At 46.1% G+C, this 23610-nt stretch overlaps 1 protein-coding gene across 1 annotated transcript in view; it reads right to left on the reverse strand.

Moving 5' to 3' along the window:
- Positions 1-23610, reverse strand: part of xpo7 (exportin 7) — a 191711-nt gene that overhangs the window by 2719 nt on the left and 165382 nt on the right. The window contains exons 24-27 of the mRNA XM_073061943.1: positions 21312-21450; positions 8282-8442; positions 3478-3576; positions 1504-1631 (exon numbers count right to left, since the gene is read on the reverse strand). Coding sequence (XP_072918044.1) covers positions 1504-1631; positions 3478-3576; positions 8282-8442; positions 21312-21450 — 527 coding nt within the window. The remainder of the gene's footprint in view (positions 1-1503; positions 1632-3477; positions 3577-8281; positions 8443-21311; positions 21451-23610) is intronic.

Consider the following 23610-nt stretch of genomic DNA (forward strand, 5'->3'; position numbering starts at 1 on the left):
AGCTTCCCAATCCTCTTAACTTCCCACTAACTTTTGCTCTATTATATGCCCTCACTTTGGTTTTTATATTGCCTTGGACTTTTCCTGATTTCCAACGGTTGTATCATCTCTCCTTTAGAATATTTCTTCCTCTTTGAGATGTATATATATTCTGCGCCTTCCGAATTTCTTTGAGAAATTCCAGTCATTGCTACTCTGCCATCATCCCTGCCAGTGTTCTTTTCCAATGAAATCTGACCAACTCCTTTCTCATGCCTCTGTAATACCCTTTACTCCAGGAAAGGGCATTAACTTCTTCCTGGCAGCCCCAATGTTGCCAGTTGTTGGGGAATACAGACCCAAAATTCCTTGAAAGTGACATCACAGGTAGATAGGGCCATAAAGAATGTTTTTGGTAAATTCATACTGAAGTTGGAATGTTATATTGAGCTTGTACAAGATATTGGTGAAGCCTAATTTGCGGTATTGTGTGCAGCTCTGGTCACCTACCTACAGAAAAAGATATCAATAATATTGGGCGCAACTGTAGCATATGATGCTATTACAGGTATCCCTCGCTTTACGAATGTTCGCTTTATGCCACTTTTACAAAAGGCCTATATCAGTAACCTGTTCTCGCATTATAAAGAGGATTTTCGCTTTTACAAAAATTTTTCCCATATAAATTAATGGTTCTTCGCTTTACGCCATTTTGGCTTAAGAAAGGTTTCATAGGAACGCTCTACCTTTGTAAAGGGGGGGGGGGGGGGACACCTGTACAGCTTGGGGCGTTGGGAGTTCAATACTGGCACCAAAGACAAACCGGGTAAGTTAGTTTGGTCATTGTCCCGTGATTAAGTTAGGGTTAAATAGGGGTTGCTGGGACCATAAGATACAGGAGCAGAATTAGACCATTCAGACCATTGAGTCGGCTCTGCCGTTCCATCATGGCTGATTCCAGATCCCATTCAACTCCATACTGCCCTCACACCGTATCTTTTGATGCCCTGACCAATCAAGAAACTATCAACTTCCACTTAAAAAATACCCAGACATGGCCTCCACTGCAGTCTGTGGCAGAGCATTCCACAAATTCACTGATGTTTGAATTTTCTCGTTGGATCCAAACTCAGCACCAATCTGATTTTCCCAAGAGAAGTTCAGATAAGTACATGAATGGGTGGGGTATGAAGGGTCCAACTGCAAGTGGATAGGACTAGGCAGAGTAACAGTTTGGAACAGAATAGATGGGCTAAAGGGCCTGTTTCTACAGTGCTGTAGTGTTCTATGACTCTGTGAATCTATATTCCAGACTCTTGAAATGAATTGCTCTGCTTTCCCTACTACCAACTCAACCTGCAAGTATCAACCCCACCCCGTCCACCAGAAGTCCCTTGCACCCACCATAAATTAACTTACCGAAGACTGCTCCTGTTCTCGCATTCATTATCATTTACAACTGGCAACCCACCCCTCCCTCCCTAACACCAAGGAGGACCAGGAAGACACTTCCTGAGGGCTTACCTGTCCCTGTTCTTCGTCAATAAGTTGCGTTCAATACCCTCCATCAGGTTTTCAAAGCAAAGGTGCATGGCCTGCTGCTTCTCTGGGGGCTGGCTGTTCACTATGCTGTTCCTCAAGTCTGCAAAGTACTGCAGGGCAGGCAGAAACAGAGAGATGAACACAGTGTACATTGACAAGCAGCTATAGGCTTGATCCTGCAGCTGTGGAAGGCAGCAGGAAGGTCACAATGGGACTCAGTCACCTGTGAGGACCGATTGCATTCATCTCAGAATCCTTGTGTTGTGACAGCACCCCCCTTTCACAGTTCAACTGGAATATCCAGCAGTTACTCCAAGATCACCCTGTCTGATTCTGCCTTGGATCAGATCTGCCCAAACAGGGACTCTTTTTCAACAGAACACTGCTGAAAGACAGGTGTATTTCAGTAAATTTTTTTTTTCCCTGTTGATTAATTTGAGTCACCATTTAGTGTTTTCTAATGCTTACCTCAATTACAGCTAATACAACGGGGCATAATTTGAAAGTGTTTGGAGGAATGTATGCAGGGGGATTAACAGAGGTAAGGTTTTTTTTTAGATAGATATATGGTTTGACCTGCCAGTGGTGATGATAGAGAAAGATACATTAGCCGAAGGGTCTGTACTGTGTTATTTGTATGTAAGTTAACGCTTGAATTTTAAAAACTGTTTGTCCAATAGTGTCCAACACTGACAGCTAGGCACACATCTTATCAGGAAGGCAGAGCCAGTGCTTTAAAGGATTTCACTGGTCAAGCGTGAACTGCCACTAGAGCAAAGTGAGCCCAAGCACAGGTGACACCCACTCACTGAGTCTGCCTGGGGTCACTCTGTCCCACGTAGAGAATAACCCACATGATTTGTGACCCACTTCTCAAGTCAAGGAGGCATTTAATGTCAGCTCCAACAATACTGCTGTAAATAAATGGCTCCAGCATGCAGTTCAGTTAGAGTAGGCTTTTGCCACTGAAATTGGGTGAGACTATATCTAGAGGTTGTGAGTTAAGGGTGAAAGGTGAAGTGTTTAAGGGGAACATGAGGGGGAACTTCTTCACTCAGAGGGTGATGAGAATGTGGAACGAGCTGCCAGCAGAAGTAGAGGATGTGGGTTTGACCACAACATTTAAAAGAAATTTGCATAGGTACATTGACTGGAGGGATATGGTCCGGGTGCTGATCGATGGGACTCAGTTCAACATAGACTAGATGGATCTAAGGGCTCTTTCTATGTCGTAATGTTCCATGACTCTATGATTCACAAGGATATTGCCTGGTGTACGAGGAGAATTTCGGCCCAAAACATTGACTGTTTATACCCTCTATAGATGCTGCCTAACTTGCTGAATTCCTCCAGAATTTTGTATGTTGCTCTGGATTTCCAGCACCTGCAGAATCTCTTGTTTTTGTATGGAAAGGTTAAATCTATATTCCTTGGAGTGAATGAGGCTGAGGTGACATGACAGAGGTATATAACATTATGAGAGGCAGAGTTTGGATGTTATTGTCTGCTTCCTATGGTGTGTATTTCTAACATTAGAGGGTATAGATTTAAGGGGATGTGGGGGGTACATTTTTCACAGAAAGAGTAGTTAGCATCTAGAATGAGCTGTTGGTAGCAGTGTTTAGATGCATCTGAGTAAGTCCTGAATGCGCAAGGCACGGGAGATACAGAATTTTGTGGGTAAATTGGGATTAGTATAGACAGGCAGAAGGTCAGTATAGATATGATGGGCCGAATGGCCTATTTCTATGCTTTAGAGCTCTATGACCAACTTGTCTTGCTACTACACAGCGACTGGGTGTTGTGCTTGGCTGCAGAACACCAACTGCAGCATTTGACCTGGAGATTTGTCCTGAGGGCATGAAAGGCTCTGCACTAATGCTGTCCACAGCTCCTGCGGCCAGCAATATCCCTCCAGAGCCTCAGAGCTCAGACCACACAGACACTGTACCTCACCTTCTCGTTCAGGAGAATCAATCCAAGCAGAGGACGAGACATGGACCACTGATTCCTGCAGTCTTCAAAAATGATGATGTTGAGAACTGTGGACAACATCTGTTGAGAAAGGATGAATTCAAAGCTCACTCCAAAATATGAAAACTACTTTAAAAGAGATCATTATCTACTGGGAAGTTGAAGTTTATAGGTAGTGCTGCACACCCAAATCAAAGTCATTAATTTACTTCAACACGATTGGTCACCCTGATAGTCAACACTCATATAAACCTCCCACATTACACCTTTAAGAGTAGTGCCCAGAACTGTGGCCTAACCAACATTTTGTTGAACTGCAGGATGATCTCACCACTCAGACTCTCTGCTACAGCCATGTGCCTTACTTAATTCCCCCCTCTCCTGGCTTCAATCACAACATTTCAACTTGTACTCCTTCCCCTCCTCATACCTTCTTATTCTGGCTTCTACCCCCTTTCCAGTCCCAATGAAGAGTCACGGCCCAAAATGTTGACTGTTTATTCCTCTCCATTGATGCTGTCTGACCTGCCGAGTTCCTCTAGCATTTTGCATGCTCAGGAATCCCAGCTCTTGTACTCAGTGCCTCAGCTAATAAAGATCAGCATGTTGTTCACATTCTCACCATGCTGTTACCCATGTTGCCACTTTCAGGGAACTAAGTACTTGTATCTCAGGGTCTTCATTCAACGATACTGACACAGCCCTACCATTCACTGTAAACACTCTGGGTGTGGCAGAGGCAGATATGTTAGGGACATCTATGAAACTCTTAGACAGACACATGGATGAAAGATAAATGGAAGGCTACGTAGGAGGAAAAGGTTAGATTGATGAGAGTAGGTTAAAGGATCGGCACAACACATGGGTTGAAGGGCCTATACTGCACTGTAGTGTTCTATGCTTTGTCCTGTTTTAACTTTCCAACCTTTGACTTTGACAAAGTACTTTACTTCACACTTAGCACATAGTACAGCACTATGTGAATCCATTAGCCTATTATGTTGTTCTGACTCATATAAACCTACTCCACAATCAATGTCAAAAAATTTAATCCAGCCCAGAACCCCCCAATTTTCTTATGTCCAAAGAACATTTTATTTAGAGATACAGAACAGTAATAGGCCCTTATGGCCCAACATGTCCGTAACACCCAATTACACTCAAGAGACCAATTAACCAACTAACCCATATATCTTTGGAATGTGGGGAGAAACCAGAGCACCCAGAGAAAACCACACAGTCATGGGGAGAACTTACAAACTCCTTACAGACAGTGCAGGAATTGAACCTGGGTCACTAGTGCTATGCTACTGTGCCTGGTCCAAGTTAAATTCCATTGCCATTTCTGGGGCCACATTCTCAGTTGTTCTAGATCCTCTTTCACTCTCCGCTACACCTGCCAATTTTGGTGTCATCTGCAAACTTACTAATCACTAACAAAAGGTGTATGAAATAAAACTAGGCAGAGATCAAATGGACAGCCAGAGATTTTTGCCCCAGGGCGGAAATAGCTAACATGAGGGGGCATAGTTTAAGGTGTTTGGAAGAAAGTATAGGGGGGATATCAGAGGTAGGTTTTTTTCAGTCGTGGGTGTGGAACATGCTGCTAGGATGGTAAAAGTAGGTACATTAACAACATTTAAAAAACCCTTAGATAAGCACATGGTTGAAAGCAAAATGGAGGGCTAAGCAGGAGGGAAGGGTTAGAGTGATCTTAGAGTGGAATAAAAGGTTGGCACAACATTATGAGCTGAAGGGCCTGAGACTTGGTGTTTATTAATGGTTTAGCACAATTATGAAGAATTTTTTTAGCCAGAGGGTGGTGAAACTGGAATTCAAGCTCCTATGCCTTATGGTCTAACTTTATACGGTTGTAGAAACATAGAAAACCTACAGCACAACACAGGCCCTTCGGTTCACAAAGCATGCGGAACATTCCCTAACTTAGAACTACCTAGCCCTCTATTTTTTCTAAGCTCCATCTAGCCAACCAGGAGTCTCTGAAAAGACCCTATCGTTTCTGCCTCCACTACCTCTGCTGGCAGCCCATTCCATGCACTCACCACACTCTGTGTAAAAAACTTATCTCTGACATCTCCTCTGTACCTACTTCCAAGCACCTTAAAACTATGCTCTCTCGAGCTAGCCATTTCAGCCCTGGGGAAAAGCCTCTGACTATCCACATGATCAGTGCCTCTCAATATCTTGTACACCTCTATCAGGTCACCTCTCATCCTCCGTCACTCCAAGGAGAAAAGGCCGAGTTCACTCAACCTATTCTCATAAGACATGTTCCCCAATCAGGCAACATCCTTGCAAATCTCCTCTGCAACCTTTCTATGGTTTCCACGTCCTTCCTGTAGTGAGGTGACCAGAACTGAGCACAATACTCCAAGTGGGATCTGACCAGGGTCCTACATAGCTACAACATTACCTCTTGGCTCTTAAGCTCAATCCCACGAATGATGAAGGCCAATGCACTGTATGCCTTCTTAACCACACAGTCAACCTGCGTAGCAGCTTTGAGTGTCCTACAGACTCGGACCCCAAGATCCCTCTGATCCTCCACAATGCCAAGAGTCTTACCATTAATGCTATATTCTGCCATCATATTTGACCTACCAAAATGAACGACCTCACACTTATCTGTGTTGAACTCCATCTGTCACTTCTCAGCCCAGTTTTGCATCCTATCAATGTCCCGTTGTAACCTCTGACAGCCCTCCACACTATCCACAACACCTCCAACCTTAGTGTCATCAGCAAATTTACTAACCCATTCCTCCACTTCCTCATCCAGATCATTTATAAAAATCACGAAGAGTAAGGGTCTCAGAACAGATCCCTGAGGCACACCACTGGTCACCAGCCTCCATGCAGAATATGACCCTTCTACAACCACGCTTTGCCTTCTGTGGGCAAGCCAGTTCTGGATCCACAAAGCAATGTCCCCTTGGATCCCATGCCTCCTTACTTTCTCAATAAGCCTTGCATGGGGTACCCTGTCAAATGCCTTGCTGAAATCCATATACACTACATCTACTGCTCCACCTTCATCAATGTGTTTAGTCACATCCTCAAAAAATTCAATCAGGCTCATAAGGCACAACCTGCCTTTGACAAAGCCATACTGACTATTCCTAATCATATTATGCCTTCCAAATGTTCATAAATCCTGCCTCTCAGGATCTTCTCCATCAACTTACCAACCACTGAAGTAAGACTCACTGGCCTATAATTTGCTGGGTTATCCCTACTCCCTTTCTTGAATAAGGGAACAACATCCACAACCCTCCAGTCCTCCGGAACCTCTCCTGTCCTCATTGATGATGCAAAAAAAATTGCCAGAGGCTCAACAATCTCCTCCCTCGCTTCCCACAGTAGCCTGGGGTACATTCCATCCGGTCCCGATGACTTACCCAACTCGATGCTTTCCAAAAGCTCCAGCACATCCTCTTCCTTAAGATCTACATGCTCAAGCTTTTCAGTCCACTGCAAGTCATCCCTACAATCAGCAAGATCCTTTTCCGTAGTGAATACTGAAGCAAAGTATTCATTAAGTACCTCCGCTATTTCCTCCAGTTCCAGGGACCCTTGGAGGCAGCCTGATTGTGTGACAACCTTTCAAGATTTTGTCAATGTACAGCCCCAGACAACTTATTCCTGTACCCTCTTGAGCCCCCTAGATAAAGTTGCTTCTCATTTTCCTGAGTGAAATATAATCATTTTCCATTTCTTAGTAATAAGCTTTAACTTCCATAAATCTTTGAATTTCATTTGTGTCCGCAGCGTCCTAGGTTCCATTGAGGATCATCATTTCCCTTGCCAAATTCACATTCATTCAACATCTTTCACATCAATTCCCCAGCCCCAAAAATTGTTAAAAAGCTTATTAAATTAAATGTCCTTTGAAAGTCCAAACACACCTGAACATCATTGCCCCTCAGTGCACATAAACACTTGCTCAAGCTAGAGACTTTATCCCTAGGGCAGAGGGAGGTGGCTAATACGTGATTGGAGCAAAGTATAGGGGAGGATGTCAAAGGTAGACTCCCCCCACCCCCCACACAGAGTGGTGCACTTCCAAGGGTGGTGGTAGAGGCAGATACATTAGGGGCATTTAAGAAACTTTTAGTTAGGCACATTGATGAAAGAAAAATGGAGGGATACATGGGATGGAAGGATTAGATCGATTTTAGAATAGGTTAAAGGGTTGACACTATATTGTGGGCCAAAAGGCCTGTATTGTGCAGTTCAATGTTCTCTATACATTAGAAAGAGTTATACAGAAACACACCCAAAATTCTTAGGTGCAGAGCAGATGGAAGAAAGAAATATGGAGGGCTATGTAGGAGGCCAGGGTGAGACCGACCTGAGAGAAGGCTAAAAGGACACAGCATTGTGAAATAGGAAGTGGAATGCCTTAAACAAATCTGTGATGATTTTATCCTTAACCCACTCGAAATGCTTTCATATTGGTACAGATGAAAAGCAAACCACCCCACCCCGATCTACAGCCTGAGATTTACTAACAGGACAATGGCGCCTTTTCATGCCAATCAGTTTGCAAATAGGTTCAAGCACTAGAATTTGAAGCTGCATTGATTTTAAAGAAAGGAGGGAACTGTTCCTCAAAGGGTTGGCAAACATTGTGGGCTGAAAGGACTGTATTACACCGTAATGTTCTAGATTGCGATAAAGTGGAAAGCTATAGATTCATTCTTCTATGAAAGATGACGTGCAGTGCCCGCAGAGATTTGAGTTCCCCAGTGCCCCCTGTGCATACCTGTTGGATCATTTCAGGATGCTGCTGCATGATGTGCAGGAAACGGTCACTCTCCTGTGAAATCGGCGTGGTCCGCTTTTTCGTGCTACGGGACAACTGCTTGAAAAGGTATGTTACAATGTGGTCCAGACTTGAACAACAGCCCGTGCACACCATCGTGTCTGAAACACACCGGCAAAAAAATATCACATGCTTGCTTTTTTCACAGGGCTTATAGTCAAATTAGATGTGCAGGAACTAGATTTCTATTTTACAGAGTGGTGGATGCCTAGAATGTATTACCAGGGTGATGGAGGCAGATAACAATAGAGGCCTTAAAGAGTTAGAGAATGGAGGGATATTGTCACAATTTAGGCAGAAGGGATCAGTTTAGTTAGGCATTTAATTGTTATATTAGTTAGCTGGGCTCAACAGCATGGGCTGAAAGATATGCTCCTGTTCCATTCTCTACCTTTCTTATTACTTTACACCCAGTCCCAGTGGCAGAAAAATTATGAAGAGGGCACGTCAGCTTCCATATTTCATTGGGAGTTTGAGGAGATTTGGTATTTCACCAAAAACTAGTAATTTTCTACAAATGTACTGTGGAGAACATTCTGACTCATTGCATCACCTTCTGGTACAGAGGGGTTGATGCACAGGATCGGAAAAAGCTGCAGAGGGTTGTGAACTCTGCTAGCTTTATCATGGCCACTGGCCTCCCCGTCACCGAGGACATCTTCAAAAGGCAATGCCTCAAAAAAAATAGCATCAGTCATTAAGGACCCCAATCACCCAGTATATGCTCTCTTCTCATTGTTACCACCAAGGTGGTGTACAGGAGTCCAAAGACACACACTGAATGTTTTAGGAAAGCTTCTTCTCCAACATTATTGGATTTCTGAACCCATGGACAATCAAAGTTCAAAGTAAATTTATTATCAAAGTACATCTACGTCACCATATATAAACCTGAGATTTATTTTCTTGCGGCCATGCTCAGATCAATCCAATAACCAGATTAGAATCAATGAAAGACTGCACCAACAGGTATTCAAAAGACAAGAAACTGTGCAATACAAAAAGAAAAAAAAAAGATATAGAGAACATGAGATGAAGAGTCCTTGAAAGTGAGTCCATAGGTTGTGGGGGCAGTTCAGTGACGGGTGAGTGAAGTTATCCCCTCTGGTTCAAGAACCTAATGGTTGAGGGGTAATAACTGTTCCTGAACCTGGAGTTAAGAGTCCTGAGGCTCCTGTACCTTCTTCCTGATGACAGCAGTGAGAAGACAGCATGACCTGGATGGTGGCAGTCCCTGATGATGGATGCTGCTATCCTGTGACAGTGCTCAATGGTGGGGAGGGTTCTACCGCTGATGGACTGGGCCGTATCCACCACTTTTTTGCAGGATTTTCTATTCAAGGGCATTGGTGCTTCCAAATCAGGATGTGATATAATCAGTCAATACACTCTTCATGACACATCATAGAAGTTAGTCAAAGTTATAGATGTTATGCCAAATCTTTGCACACTGCTTAGGAAGCAGAAGTACAGTCATGCATTCTTCATAATTGCACATAGAGTACTGTGCAGTCTTTTATATATATATAGATAGATAGAGCTAGGGTGCCTTAGACTTTTGCACAGTACTGTAGTATTTTCTGTACTGCACTGCTGCTGCTAAAACAAGAAAAAACATTTCATGCCATATGTGAGTAATGATAAACTTGGTTCTGATACGGGTCTGTATTGTGGACTGACAGTGGGAAGGGGGCAAGGAGAGGGGAGGGAGTGGGAAGCATACAAATACAGTACTGTGCAAAAGTCTTAAGCACCCTAGTTATATACATGTGCCTAAGAGTTTTGCACAGTACTTACATGTTGGGCCCAGGACAGGTCCTTTAAAATGATAAAACTGTAAGACCTTAAGACCATAAGATATAGAGCAGAATTGGGCCATTTGGTCCATTAAGTCTGCTCCATCATTTCATCATGGCCGATCCAATTTTCCTGCAGCCTCAACTCCTGACCTCTCTCCATACCCCTTCATGCCATGACCAATCAAAAATCTATCAATATAAATAAACACAAAGACTTGGCCTCCACAGGTGCCTGTGGCAGAGAATTCCACGGATTCACCACTCTAGCTAAAAAAAAATTCCTCCTCATCTCCATTCTAAAAGGGTGACTCTCTATTCCGAAGCTGGCCCCTCTGGTCTTCGCCTCTCTCACCATAGGAAACATCCACTCTATCGAGGTCTTTCACCATCAATAGGTTTCAATGTGGTCACTCCTCATTCTTCTGAATTCTAGTGAATACAAGCGCAGAATCATTGCAAATTCCTAAGGAAGTGGAGGCACTGCCATGCTTTTTTCGTAGTTGAATTTTGGTGCTGGGCCCAGGACAGGTCCTCTGAAATAATAACATCAAAGAATTTAAAGTTGCTGATCCTCCACTGAGGACTGGCTTATGGACCTCCGATTTCCTCCTCTGTAAGTCAGTAATCAGTTTCTTAGTCTAACTGATATTGAGTAAGAGTTGTTGTTGTGCCACCACTCAGCCGGATTTCTAAACACCCTCCTATATGTTGATTCATCACTACCTCTGATTCGGCCAGTGACAGTGGTGTCATCAGCAAACTTAAATATGGCATTGGAGCTGTGCTTAGCTACACAGTCTTAAGTGTAAAGTGAATAGACCAGGGGGTTAAGCACATAGCCTTGCGGTACACCTGTGCTGATGGAGATTGTGGAGGAACTATTGTTGCCAATCTGAACTAACTCAGTTTGCAAGTGAGGAAATTGAAGATCCAATTGCACAAAGGGGTATTGAGGCTAAGGTCTTGAAGCTTATTGATTAGTTTTGAAGGGATGATGGCATTGAAAGCTGAGCTATAGTCAGATCAAGAGCATCCTGATGTATGCATCTTTGCTGTCCAGATATTCCATGGTTGAATGAAGACTGTTGCTATGGACCAGTGTGCCAGTTGGCAAGATGGAGATGATCCAAGTTACTTCTTGGGCAGGAAAATATCACTTCACTACCTTTGCTCTCTTTTTACAGTACTTATTTAATACATGTATATTATCTAATGCCCTGGGAAAGTTTTTACTGCTAGTGTTGTAGGGCATTTCAAATAATGGTTTTTCTGTAGAAGCAGTGTGTTCTGCTGGTAGTACAGGGTATTTGGATTACCATTAAAAATAAGGGGTTGTGATGCTCATGCTTAGGAAAGTTGTATGATCCAATCTGGATGGTGGAACTGGAAGAAGGTTCTAGAGAACACTGGGGTGGGGTGGCGGGGGAGAGGTTTTGTGATGGACACGGAGGTGGGTTGAGGTCTTTTTTCCCGTGGGAGATGGAGAGAGAAGGAACTCAAGAGAATCGGCCGTAGGGTTTGATCCACGGGAATGCATGATTGAATGGATCCCAAGAGGGGAAGTTCTATCGGTGATTGGTGAATAGGGAGATGGCTTTGTGAGTACATTGGCCACATTGGCTTTTGGAAGATTTGAGTTCCTACCTGTGCACATTTGACTGTTTTAATTATGATGGGCCCCTTTCACTTTTTTTCCTTTTCTTTAATAACTTTTTGGTTAAGTTAACATTCATAAATATACTTTCTCAATAATTGTATGAAGTGTACAGTCTGTTATTCTGACAGGCGATTGCATAAGGGCCACTATTACACAGTGTTGACGCAAACCGGGGTTTGGGTGGGTGAGATATCCCCAACCTTTTGGGTTTGGTGGGATGCAAGTCATATCTACCCTAGACATATGGAACTTGAGAAAAGGTGGTTTTCTTACTGCTGGGTCCAGGATTAGCGAGAGGCCAACAAGCCACATCTATAGACACCCCCGGAAAAAGAGGGCACCCCACTGGTCAAAATTTCTGTTACTGTGAACAGTTAAGTCAGAAGAAGATGAACTGATCTCCAAAAGTCATAAAGTTAAAGATGAAACATTCTTTTCAACATTTTAAGCAAGAGTAGTGTATTATTTTTGTTTTGTACAATTTTAGAGTGAAAAAAAGGAAAGCAGCCCCATGCAAAAGTTTGGGCACCCCAAGAGATTTGAGCTCTCAGATAACTTTTACCAATGTCTCAGACCTTAATTAGCTTGTTAGGGCTATGGCTTGTTCACAGTCATCGTTAGGAATGGCTAGGTGATGCAAATTTCAAAGCTTTATAAATACCCTGACCCCTCAAACCTTGTCCCAACAATCAGCAGCCTAGCACTCTGAAAATTAAAATAAATGATACCCACAAAGCAGAAGGCTATAAGAAGATAGCAAAGCATTTCAGGTAGCCATTTCTTCAGTTCATAATGTAATTAAGAAATGGCAGTTAACAGGAACGGTGGAGGTCAAGTTGAGGTCTGGAAGACCAAGAAAACTTCCCCAGAGAACTACTCATAGGATTGCTAGAAAGGCAAATCAAGACCCCCATTTGACTGCAAAAGACCTTCAGCAGACTCTGGAGTGGTGGTGCACTGTTCTACTGTGCAGTGACACCCGCACAAATATGACCTTCATGGAAGAGTCATCAGAAGAAAACCTTTCCTGTGTCCTCACCACGAAATTCAGCATCAGAAGTTTGCAAAGGAACATCTAAACAAGCCTGATGCATTTTGGAAACAAGTCCTGTTAGAATGATGAATTTAAAATGGAACTTTTTGGCCGCAATGAGCAAAGGAATGTTTAGAGAAAAAAGGGTGCAGAATTTCATGAAAAGAACACCTCTCCAACTGTTAAGCACAGGGGTGGATCGATCATGCTTTGAGCTTGTGTTGCAGCCAGTGGCATGGGGATCATTTCACTAGTAGAGGGAAGAATGAATTCAATTAAATACCAGCAAATTCTGGAAGCAAACATCACATCATCTGTACAAAAGCTGAAGATGAAAAGAAGATGGCTTTTACAACAGGATAATGATCCTAAACACAGCTCAAAATCCACAATGGACTACCTTGAGGCGCAAGCCGAAGGTTTTGCCATGGCCCTCACAGTCCCCCAACCTAAACATCATCGAAAATCTGTGGACAGACCTCAAAACAGCAGTGCATGCAAAACGGCCCAAGAATCTCACAGAACTAGAAGCCTTTTGCAAGTAAGAATGGGCAAAAATCCCCCAAGAAGAATTGAAAGACTCTTAGCTGGCTACAGAAAGCATTTACAAGCTGTGATACTTGCCAAAGGGAGTGTTACTAAGTACTGACCATGTAGGGTGCCCAAACTTTTGCTTCGGGCCCTTTTCCTTTTGTTATTTTGAAACTGTAAAAGATGGAAATAAAAAAGTAACCTTGCTTAAAATATTAAAGAAATGTGTCATCTTTAACTTTATGCCTTTTGGAAATCAGGTCGTCTTACTCGCTTAGCTATTCACAGTAACAGAAATTTTGACCAGGGTTGCCCAAACTTTTGCATGCCACTGTAGCACTGCACTGCTGCACAACTAAATTTATGACATGTCAGTGATAATAAATCTTTCGGGACTTATCTGTGGAGCAGGAGATTGCTTGGGTTAATAGTAACTGGAGTTAATTAGCAAGAGCAATAAAAAGAAGTGAGGTTTCAGCAGATCAGTCATTATGTGGACGGTCAGGCGGCTGCAGGCTAGAACTTCAGTTTGAGAGGCTGGAGGTATAACAAGTGTAGGCAGGATGGTTGTTCTGGCAGTGGAATGCTCCCCCTGTAAGATGTGGGATTTCAGGGTACCAAACAGCCTTCATTGGTTCCTTAAGGTTGTTATGTACCAGGGGAGGTATTGAGGATAAGGTCCTACTACCTATTAAATATTCCCAACAGCTTCTGACCTTCAATTCCAGCTCCTGGTCTTCATTTGTGGCTTAGCTACTAAGCCCGGTGGAACTGTTCCTACTGACAGAAGGGGCAAAAGTGGGTTACTGGTGCCTCAAAACCAATTGCTTCGGGCAGATGGGGCTCATCAGCCGTGGTTGGCGGCTCATCCACCAGGAGAAGGAAACTTCTGATATCAAACCTCCACTGCTTTAAGGCTATACCCACTCATGGGGAAGGCTTCAGGAGTAAACCCCAAGAAAAAAAATCTGCAGCAATCCCACCTGAGATAAACGCAGACTGGCAAATTCTGCAACGCTGCTGGTGCTGAATTATATTGTCTCTGCCATTCATTGGGATTCAACAGCTATGTAGAAAGGAGGTGCCTGCTGGATCGGCAACAGCTTGTACTGCCCTAGTTTGTGTATCTAGACAGCTAGGATGCAATATCCATGGTCAACCCTGACCAACAGAGGGCTTCCTAATGGTCTCCCTGATGACTTCATCAGCAGAAAGGGCACTGAATTGCAGAGTGAGTCTAGGGAGTTAGGGAACAGGTTGAAGAACAGGACTTACAAGGTAGTAATCTCTGGATTACTCTCAATGCCTTGTGCTAGTCAAGGCAGGAATAGGATAGCGGTACAGATGAATGTGTGGCTGTAGTAGTGTAGGGGCAGTGTTTCAGATTTCTAGATCCTTGGGAACTCTTGTGGGGAAGGTATGGCCTGTACAAAAAGGAAGGGTTACACCTGAGCCCGAGGGGGACCAATATCTTTGCTGGCAGCTTTGTTAGAGATGTTAGAAACATAGAAAACCTACAGCACATTTTCAGAAGACCTTTGACAAAGTGCCCCACATGAGGCTGCTAAACCCAAGCTAAGAAACCATGGTATTACAAGAAAGATACTAGCATGGATAGGAGATTGGCTGATTGATAGGAGGCAAAGAGTGAGAATAAAGGGGACCTTTTCTGGCTGCCGGTGACAAGTGGTGTTTTGCAGAGGTTGGTGTTGAGACCACTTCTTTCTACGTTATATGTCAACTATGTGGATGATGGAATTGATGGCTTTGTGGCCAAGTTTGCAGACAATATGAAGATAGGTGGAGAGGCAGGTAGTGTTGAGGAAGCAGGGAGTCTGCAGGACTTGCAGATTGGGAGAATGGGCTAAGAAGTGTTGGGAAGTGTATGATCATGCACTTTGGTAGAATGAATAAAGGCATAGAACTATTTAAAAACTGGAGAAATTCAAAAATTAGAGGTGCAAAGGGACTTGGGAATCATTGTGCAGGATTCCCTAAAGGTTAACTTGCAGGATTAGTCCGTGGTAAGGAAGCCAACTGCAATGTTAGAGGACTAGAGTAAGGATGTGATGCTGAGGCTTTATAAGGCACTGGTCAGACTGCATCTGGAGTATTGTGAACAGTTTGGGCCCCTTATCGAAGAAAAGATGTACTGGCATTAGAGACGGTCCAGAGAAGGTTTACGAGAATTTTCTTCCAGGAAAGAAAAGGCTAATGTATGAAGAGCATTTGATGGTTCTTGGGCTGTACTCTCTGGAGTTTAGAAAAATGGGGTGGGGGATTTCATTGAAACTTATCGAATAGGCCAAGACAGAATGTATGTGGAAAGGATGTTTCCTATAGTGGGTGAGTCTAGGACCAGAGGACACAGCCTCAGAATAGAGGGGCATCCATTTAGAACAGAGGTGTGGAATTTGTTTAGGTAGTGGGTGGTGGATCTGTGAATTCATTGCCATAGAACAGTTGCCAAGGCACTGAGTATACTTAAAGCAGAGGTTGATAGGTTCTTGGTTGGACAGGACGTCAAAGGTTACAGAGAGAAGGTAGGAGAACAGGGTTGAGAAGGATAACAAATCAGCTATGGTGGAATGATTGAGCAGACTCGATTGGCCGAGTTGAAAATTGTGCTCCTGTGGCGGCCCGCACATGCGGGACTCGAACCGCCATCAGGAGCCGCGGGCAGACACGTGGTAGCGCGTTTGGAACTACCCGCTCGGGGCGTACCTTCCGGGGACAGTCTGACGACATGTTCGCCCCGCAGGTTGCAGGGGCCCATGGGAGGGGAAATTTAAGCGCGCGATCTTGAATCAGTAAAGGCATTCTGAGTTCAGCTCTCTCTGCCTCCATGTTTCTTTAGTAGCGCATTATGCACGACTACATTGGTGACCCCAACGTTCCAGACGGCGTCTGAAGCCGGCGACTCAGCAACCAGCCATGAGTTTGAGCAACTCGCACAGCACGGTCTCTCTGAAGCTCCCAACTTTCTGGGCCACTCAGCCCCACGTTTGGTTCGAGCAGGCTGAAGCCCAGTTCAATATCAGAGACATTACAGCCGATGCCACACGGTACTACTACGTGGTCAGCACGCTCGACCAGGAGACGGCAGGCCGGATCACCGACTTCCTACGCCAGCCACCAACGAAGGACAGGTACACTAAGCTTAAGGTGCTCCTGATCCATACCTTCCGATTCTCCCGCCACTAAATCCCGCGCAGCTCCTACACATGGACGGCCTGGGCGACCACACGCCATCCGAGCTCATGAATGATATGCTGGCGCTTATGGATGGCCATAAGCCATGCCTTTTATTTGAACAGTTGTTCCTCGAGCAAATGCCAGAGGACATTCGCCTCCTCCTCGTGAGTGAGGATTTCAGCGATCCATGCAGGTTCACGGCTGAAGCAGATGTCCTTTCGCCGAGCAAGCAACGTAGAGCAGCCTCCATTGGCCTAGCCACAATCGCGCACCCTAAAGCCCAGTCCTCGCAACCGAAGCTGTCGGGACCCACGGGGGAAAAAGACAAAAGTTCGGAACAATGGTGTTTCTATCACCAAAGATGGGGTTCAGCCGCGCGCCGCTGCCATCCACTATGTGCTTTTCCGGGAAACGTCGGGGCCAGCCGTCGCTACTGGCTATGATGGCTGGCCACTAAGTCAGCCTCCTGTACCTCTGGGACCAACACTCCAGGCAGCGCTTCCTGGTAGACACCAGGGCCGAAGTCAGCGTACTACCCCCCTCGAACATGGACACTCGTAACGCGGTCCCAGGCCCCGAACTCACCGCTGCAAATGGCACCAGTATTTTGACGTACAGTCCGTGAACTATTTCAGTGCATTTCGGGTCCAGCCGTTTCACTTGGACTTTCACGTTGGCAGCGGTGTCACAGCCACTACTAGGGGCAGATTTCCTACGAGCCAACTACCTCCTGGTCGACCTAAAAGGCCGGCGTTTGGTCCATGCCGAGACGTTCCAGACTTTCCAGCTCAGAGAAGCTAAGCTACTGGACCTCCACCTGGATTCCGTGACCCTCTTGGGTAACGACTTCGCCAGGGTGTTAGCGGAATTCCCCTCCATAGTCACCCCGCAGTTCTCCAAGGTGGACCCCAAGTACGGTCCCATGCAAGGACCGCCGCTGCTCGCCTGAGCTCGCAGGCTCCCACCCGACAAGCTCCACCTCGCCAAGGAAGAGTTCCGTAAGATGGGAATCGTACGCCGCTCAGACAGCCCGTGGGCATCCCCGCTGCACATGGTGCCCAAGTCCGCAGGAGGATGGAGGCCTTGCGGAGACTACAGAAGGCTCAACAATGCCACAACCGCTGACAGATACCCGGTACCCCACATCCAGGTCTTCACAGCAAACCAGCACGGAGTGACCATCTTCTCCAAAATCAACCTGGTCAGGGGATACCATCAGATCCCAGTGCACCCCGATGACATGCCCAACACAGCTCTCATCACCCCGTTCGGCTTGTTCGAATTCCTGAGGATGCCTTTCAGTCTCAAGAATGCAGCCCAAACTCGGTGGGATGTGGCCTGGATTTCATTTTCATTTATTTGGACGATATCCTGGTGGCCAGCAGTTCACACCAAAAGCACGTGGCACATTTACACCAGCTCCGCCAATGCCTGAGCGACCACGGACTGGCAATCAATCCGGCGAAGTGCCAGTTCAGGCTGACAGAGATCGACTTCTTGGGCCACAGAGTCAACCAACATGGCGCAGTTCCCCTACCAGACAAGATCCAGGCCATCCGCCAGTTCCCCAAGCCCAGCACGGTTAAGGGCCTGCAGGAGTTCGTAGGGATGGTCAACTTTTATCATCAGTTCGTGCCGGCAGCGGCCCGCATCATGAGACCCTTGTTCAGCCTGATGGCCGGCAAGGCCAAAGAAGTGGCATGGGACACGTAGTACACGGAGGCATTCAAACAGGCCAAGGAGGCGCTGGCAAAGGCAGCCCTCCTAGTGCACCCAAGAGTCGATGTACCCACAGCACTCACAGTCGATGCTTCCGACATGGCAGTCGGCGGAGTCCTAGAGCAGCTCGTCAAGGACCAGTGGCGACCACTCGCTTTCTTCAGCCAGCACCTACAGCCACCAGAGGTGAGGTACAGTGCTTTCGAGAGAGTTGCTAGCGCTCTACCTGGCTGTCCGGCATTTCCGGTACTTCCTCGATGGAAGGGAGTTCACTGTGTATACGGACCACAAGCCCCTCACCTTCGCACTGGCCAAGGTATCGGACCCATGGTCGGCTCGGCAGCAGAGGCATCTGTCCTTTATTTCAGAATTCACCACGGACATCTGCGACATCGCAGGGAAGAACATCGTTGCCGACACACTCTCCCCCTGCCTCCACTCAGTAGGCATATCGTCCTCAGGAATAGACTACGCAGCACTGGCGGAAGCACAATGCCCGGACACTGAGATCCCGGCTTACCGCACCGCCGTTTCGGGGCTCCAGTTGGAGGATGGCTCCATCAGCCCAACAGCGGATCGACTCCTGTGCGACGTGTCTACTGGCAAACCCCGACCCATGGTACCAGCAGCATGGAGGCGCCAGGTGTTCAACACGCTGCACGACCTGGCCCACCCATCCATCTGGGCGTCCATCGAACTGGTAGCGGACAGATTCGTCTGGCACGGTTTGCGCAAACAGGTCGGACACTAGGCCAGGATCTGCGTACACTGCCAGACCTCCAAAGTCCAGCGGCATGTGAAGGCTCCCCTCCAGCAGTTCCAACTGGCGCACAGGAGGTTCCAACACATCCACATGGACATTGTTGGCCCCCTGCCAGTCTCCCGGGGTGCCAGGTATATCTTTACCATGGTAGATAGGTTCACCAGATGGCCAGTAGCCGTACCGCTCAGACACGTTCACTGAGTCCTGTGCCAGGACGCTCATTGCAAACTGGATCGCCAGGTTCAGCCTTCCAATGGACATCACCTCTACCAGAGGGGCGCAGTTCACGTTTGGTTTGTGGACAGCACCGGCGCAGCTCCTGGGCACCCAGCTGCATCACACCACAGCGTACCATCCCCAGTCCAACAGTTTGGTAGAGCAATTCCACCGGCATCTCAAGTCGGCCTGGATGGCGCGCCTCAGGGGCCCCAACTGGACAGATGAGCTTCCCTGGGTCCTACTGGGCATCCGCACAGCCCCCAAGGAGGACCTGGACACCTCCTCGGTGGAATTGGTCTACGACGCCCCCCTGACGGTCCCAGGCGAGTTTGTACCAGAGGCCTGAGGTTCGGAAGAAACTCCAGCAGTGGTGCTAACAAGGCTGCCGGACAAGGTAGGGACCCTGGCACTGGTCCCGACCTCCAGGCATGGTCCCATGTCATCCTTCACCCCTAAAGACCTCTAAGACTGTGAGTATGTTTTTATTAGCAAGGGCATGCACAGGTCACCTCTACAGCGATTGTACGAGGGACCCTTCAAGGTGATCTGGCACAACGGATCCACGTGTGTCGTGGAGGTGGGTGGCCAGGAAGAGACTTTTACAGTGGACCGCCTCAAACCGGCGCACTTGGACATTGAGCAACCAGTGAGGGTACCCGCACCGTGCCAGCGAGGCCAGCCACACAGACTGGGGGCTCCATTCCCCCAATGGACGTTTCTGGGGGGGGGGGGGGGGGGTGGCCGCCCGCACACACGGGACTCGAACCGCCATTGGGAGCCGCAGGCAGGCACGCGGTATCACGTTTGGAACTACCCGCTTGGGGCAGACCTTCCGGGTCAGTCTGACATTAGTCTGCCCTGCGGGTCGCAGGGGCCCATGGGAGATTTACGCGCGCGATCTTGAATCAGTAAAGGCGTTCTGAGTTCAGCTCTCTCTGCCTCCGTGTGTTTCTTTAGTAGCACGTTATGCGCAACCACACTTCAATGATTTATAGTCATGATTCTGATTCAGTGTGGTTCAGTATACTGCACTTGTACCTTTGGTCTGCTGGAGTATTTGATTCGGACTAGCACTTGCACAGTACTACTGAGGGAGCTTGCATAGTCAAGAGACTTAAACCAAAGTTCATTCAACCACCTCCAACTAACATTAAGGTTCATTAATGGAAGCATGTCATAACTAGTATTTATCTTCAAACACATTATCTGTATAGCGTATCCAGGGAGTGGCAGCACCTCTGGTGAAGGGGCTTCCTGTGTCCTTGCTGGAGCAGCGCAGTCACCTTTGGTCCCCACTGGACATCCAATTCTTTCCTGTGGCTCTAAGTAGCTATTTACATGCAACAGTGGCCACACCCCTATACACCACTTCGACAGGTGGGCTAAACATGGTGAAGGTAGCTGATGGACTTCCTACACACCCCAGTGAGATAGGGACACATCTGTCCTAACATTAAAGTCAAACTGGGCTGATGAGATCTACAGTGATACCTAACATGAACATGGTTCTGGAATACCTTGTGGAGAACGAAGGGCATGACAAGGCACAGAAGTAATCATGGTCATCCACTGCAACCACACAATATCTCAGTTATGAATACTACTCACAGTCCTGAATCCAAACCTCCAAGTTCAGAGAGTAGAAGTACCCCAGTGCAATGGGTTTTCCCCTTTAAAAACTCACCAGGACAGGTTTCTCTATCACCGTCGGATATGATGGACAACCAAATCAATCATCTAGCTGTTATCATTGTACTTATTTAACCATATTTTTCTTAGCTTGCATTGAACAACCTTCTGCTATCTCCAGGCCTATAGCGGTAGAGCAGATGAGCCCAGTAAATTGGTCCCAGCAGGAGACCACGACTTGGAACTGGCCCTCTTGGCAGATGTTCCAAGCTTGATGAATGAAAAACCCAGAGAGAAGCAGATCACGATATTGTTGGCAGGGAGTTATGACAAGCTTGGCTTGGACACTGTTCCCATGTTGAGGGACATACAAGAAAGTAAAACAAGGACTTCAGCCATATCAATAAAAAAAGCGATTTACTCACCCAGTGCAGTGAGACCTTCTGAAATGGAGGACAGAATGTACATGATAACGTGGGGCTCCAGACTGGCTATAAAATTCATGTGGTCTTGAGTGAGAACTTCTAACAAGGAATAGTAAGACTGACTGAGTTTGGGATAATCCTAGGGAAAAACAACAAAACAATGAGTCAGAGTAATGCAGCATGGAATCAGGCCCTTCGGCCCAAATCATCCATGTTGACTATGATGCCCAGCATGTTAGTCTCATTTGCCCGTGTTTAGCCCATATCTCTCTAAACTCCTCCTGCCCATGTATTTCACCAAAGTTCTTTTTAATGTTGCTATTGTACCTTCCTCTGTTAGCTTGTTCCATATATACTTCATATACATATGCATTACCCACTGTGTGAAGGAGTTCCCTTCCGATCCATTTAAACTCTTTCACCTCTTTACTCAAACCTATGCTCTCTAGCTTTCTTTTAAGTTCCCCTTTCCTGGGAAAAAGACCCTACTGATAACCCTTAAGTTTTTACTCACCTCTGGAAGGTCATCCCTCGGTATCCTACATATCAAGCCTGCTCAATTTCTCCCAAAAACTCAGGCCTCTGAGCTACAGTGCCTATAAAAAGTATGCACCGCCCAGGAAATGTTCATCTTTTATTGTTTTACAACATTGAATCAAGGTGGATTTAATTTGCCTTTTTTGATACTGATCAACAGAAAAAAGACTCATGTCAAAGTGAAAACAGATCTCTAGGAAGTGATTTAAATTAATTACAAATGTAAAACACAAACTAATTAATTGCATAAGTAGTTATTTGTGTATACAGCAACTGTTGCCCGGGTGCTTCACCAGTTGCAGCTTTATGGAAGAGTGGCAAAGAGAAAACTACAGTTGAAAAAAATCTTAAAATCTTGGCTGAAGTCAGCTGGAAGAAGGTTCTTTGGTCTGATGAAACCAAAGTTGAGCTTTTTGGCCATCAGACTAAATGACATGTTTGGCGTAAGCCAAATACCACACATAATCAAAAACACACCATCCTTACCGTGAAGCATGGTGATGGCTGCATCATGCTGTGGGGATGCTTCACTGCAGCAGGCTCTGGAAGGCTTGTGAAAGTAGAGGGTAAAATGAATGCAGCAAAATACAGGGAAATCCTGGAGGAAAATATGATGCAGTCTGCAAGAGAACTGCGACTTGGAGACTATTTGCTTTCCAGCAAGACATTGGCCCAAAGCATAACACCAAAGCTTATATCCTTCATATACATGAGGAATAAAAATCTTTACATCTCCATCTAAATGTGCAATGTGTAATTTATAGTAATTTATAATAAATAGCATGTACAACAGGATAGTCACTATAACAAAGAAATACAGTTGTGTCAGCATGTTAAGCAGTCTGATGGCTCAGTGGAAGAAGCTGTCCTGGAGCCTGTTGGTCCTGGCTTTTATTGTTTCCCGGATGGTAGCAGCTAGAACAGTTTGTGGTTGGGGTGACTTGGGTCCCCAATGATCCTACGGGCCCTTTTTACACATTTGTCTCTGTAAATGTCCTGAATAGTGGCAAGTTCACATCTACAGATGTGCTGGGCTGTCTGCACCACTCTCTGCAGAGTCCTGCGATTGAGGGAAATACAGTTCGCATACCAGGCAGTGATGCAGCCAGTCAGGATGCTGTCAATTGTGCCCCTCAGAAAGTTCTTAGAATTCTGGGGTCCACACCAAAATGTTGTGCCTTTTTCACCACACAGACGGTATGTACAGACCATGTGAGAAAAGCTGTTTACTCTCTCAACCCCAAATCCACTGATGTTAATAGGGGCTACCCTGTCTCCATTCCTCCTGTAGTCCACAACCAGCTCCTTTGTTTTTGCGACATTGAGCAAGAGGTTGTTATCTTGACACCACTGTATCAGGGTGATGACTTCTTCTCTGTAGGCTGCCTCATTATTATTTGAGATTAGGCCAATCAGTGTAGTGTCATCAGCAAACTTAATTAGCAGGTTGGAGCTGTGGGTGGTGACACAGTTATGGGTATACAGAGAGTAAAGGAGGGGGCTTAGTACACAGCCCCGAGAGGCACCTGTGATGAGGGGCAGAGGTGAGGGAGCCCACTCTTACCACCTGGCAGCGATCTGACAGGAAATCCAGGATCCAGCTACACAAAGCAGGGTGAAGGCCGAGGTCTCTGAGCTTCTTGTCAAGCCTAGAGTGACACGATGTTTGTCACTAATAATCCCTATGCGATCTGACAGAGCTTTGGCAGTTTTATAAAGAAGAATGGGGGAAACTTGCAGTATCCAGATGTGCAAAGCTGAT

This window comes from Hemitrygon akajei, chromosome 1, assembly GCF_048418815.1.
Source record: "Hemitrygon akajei chromosome 1, sHemAka1.3, whole genome shotgun sequence".
Lineage (NCBI taxonomy): Eukaryota > Metazoa > Chordata > Chondrichthyes > Myliobatiformes > Dasyatidae > Hemitrygon > Hemitrygon akajei.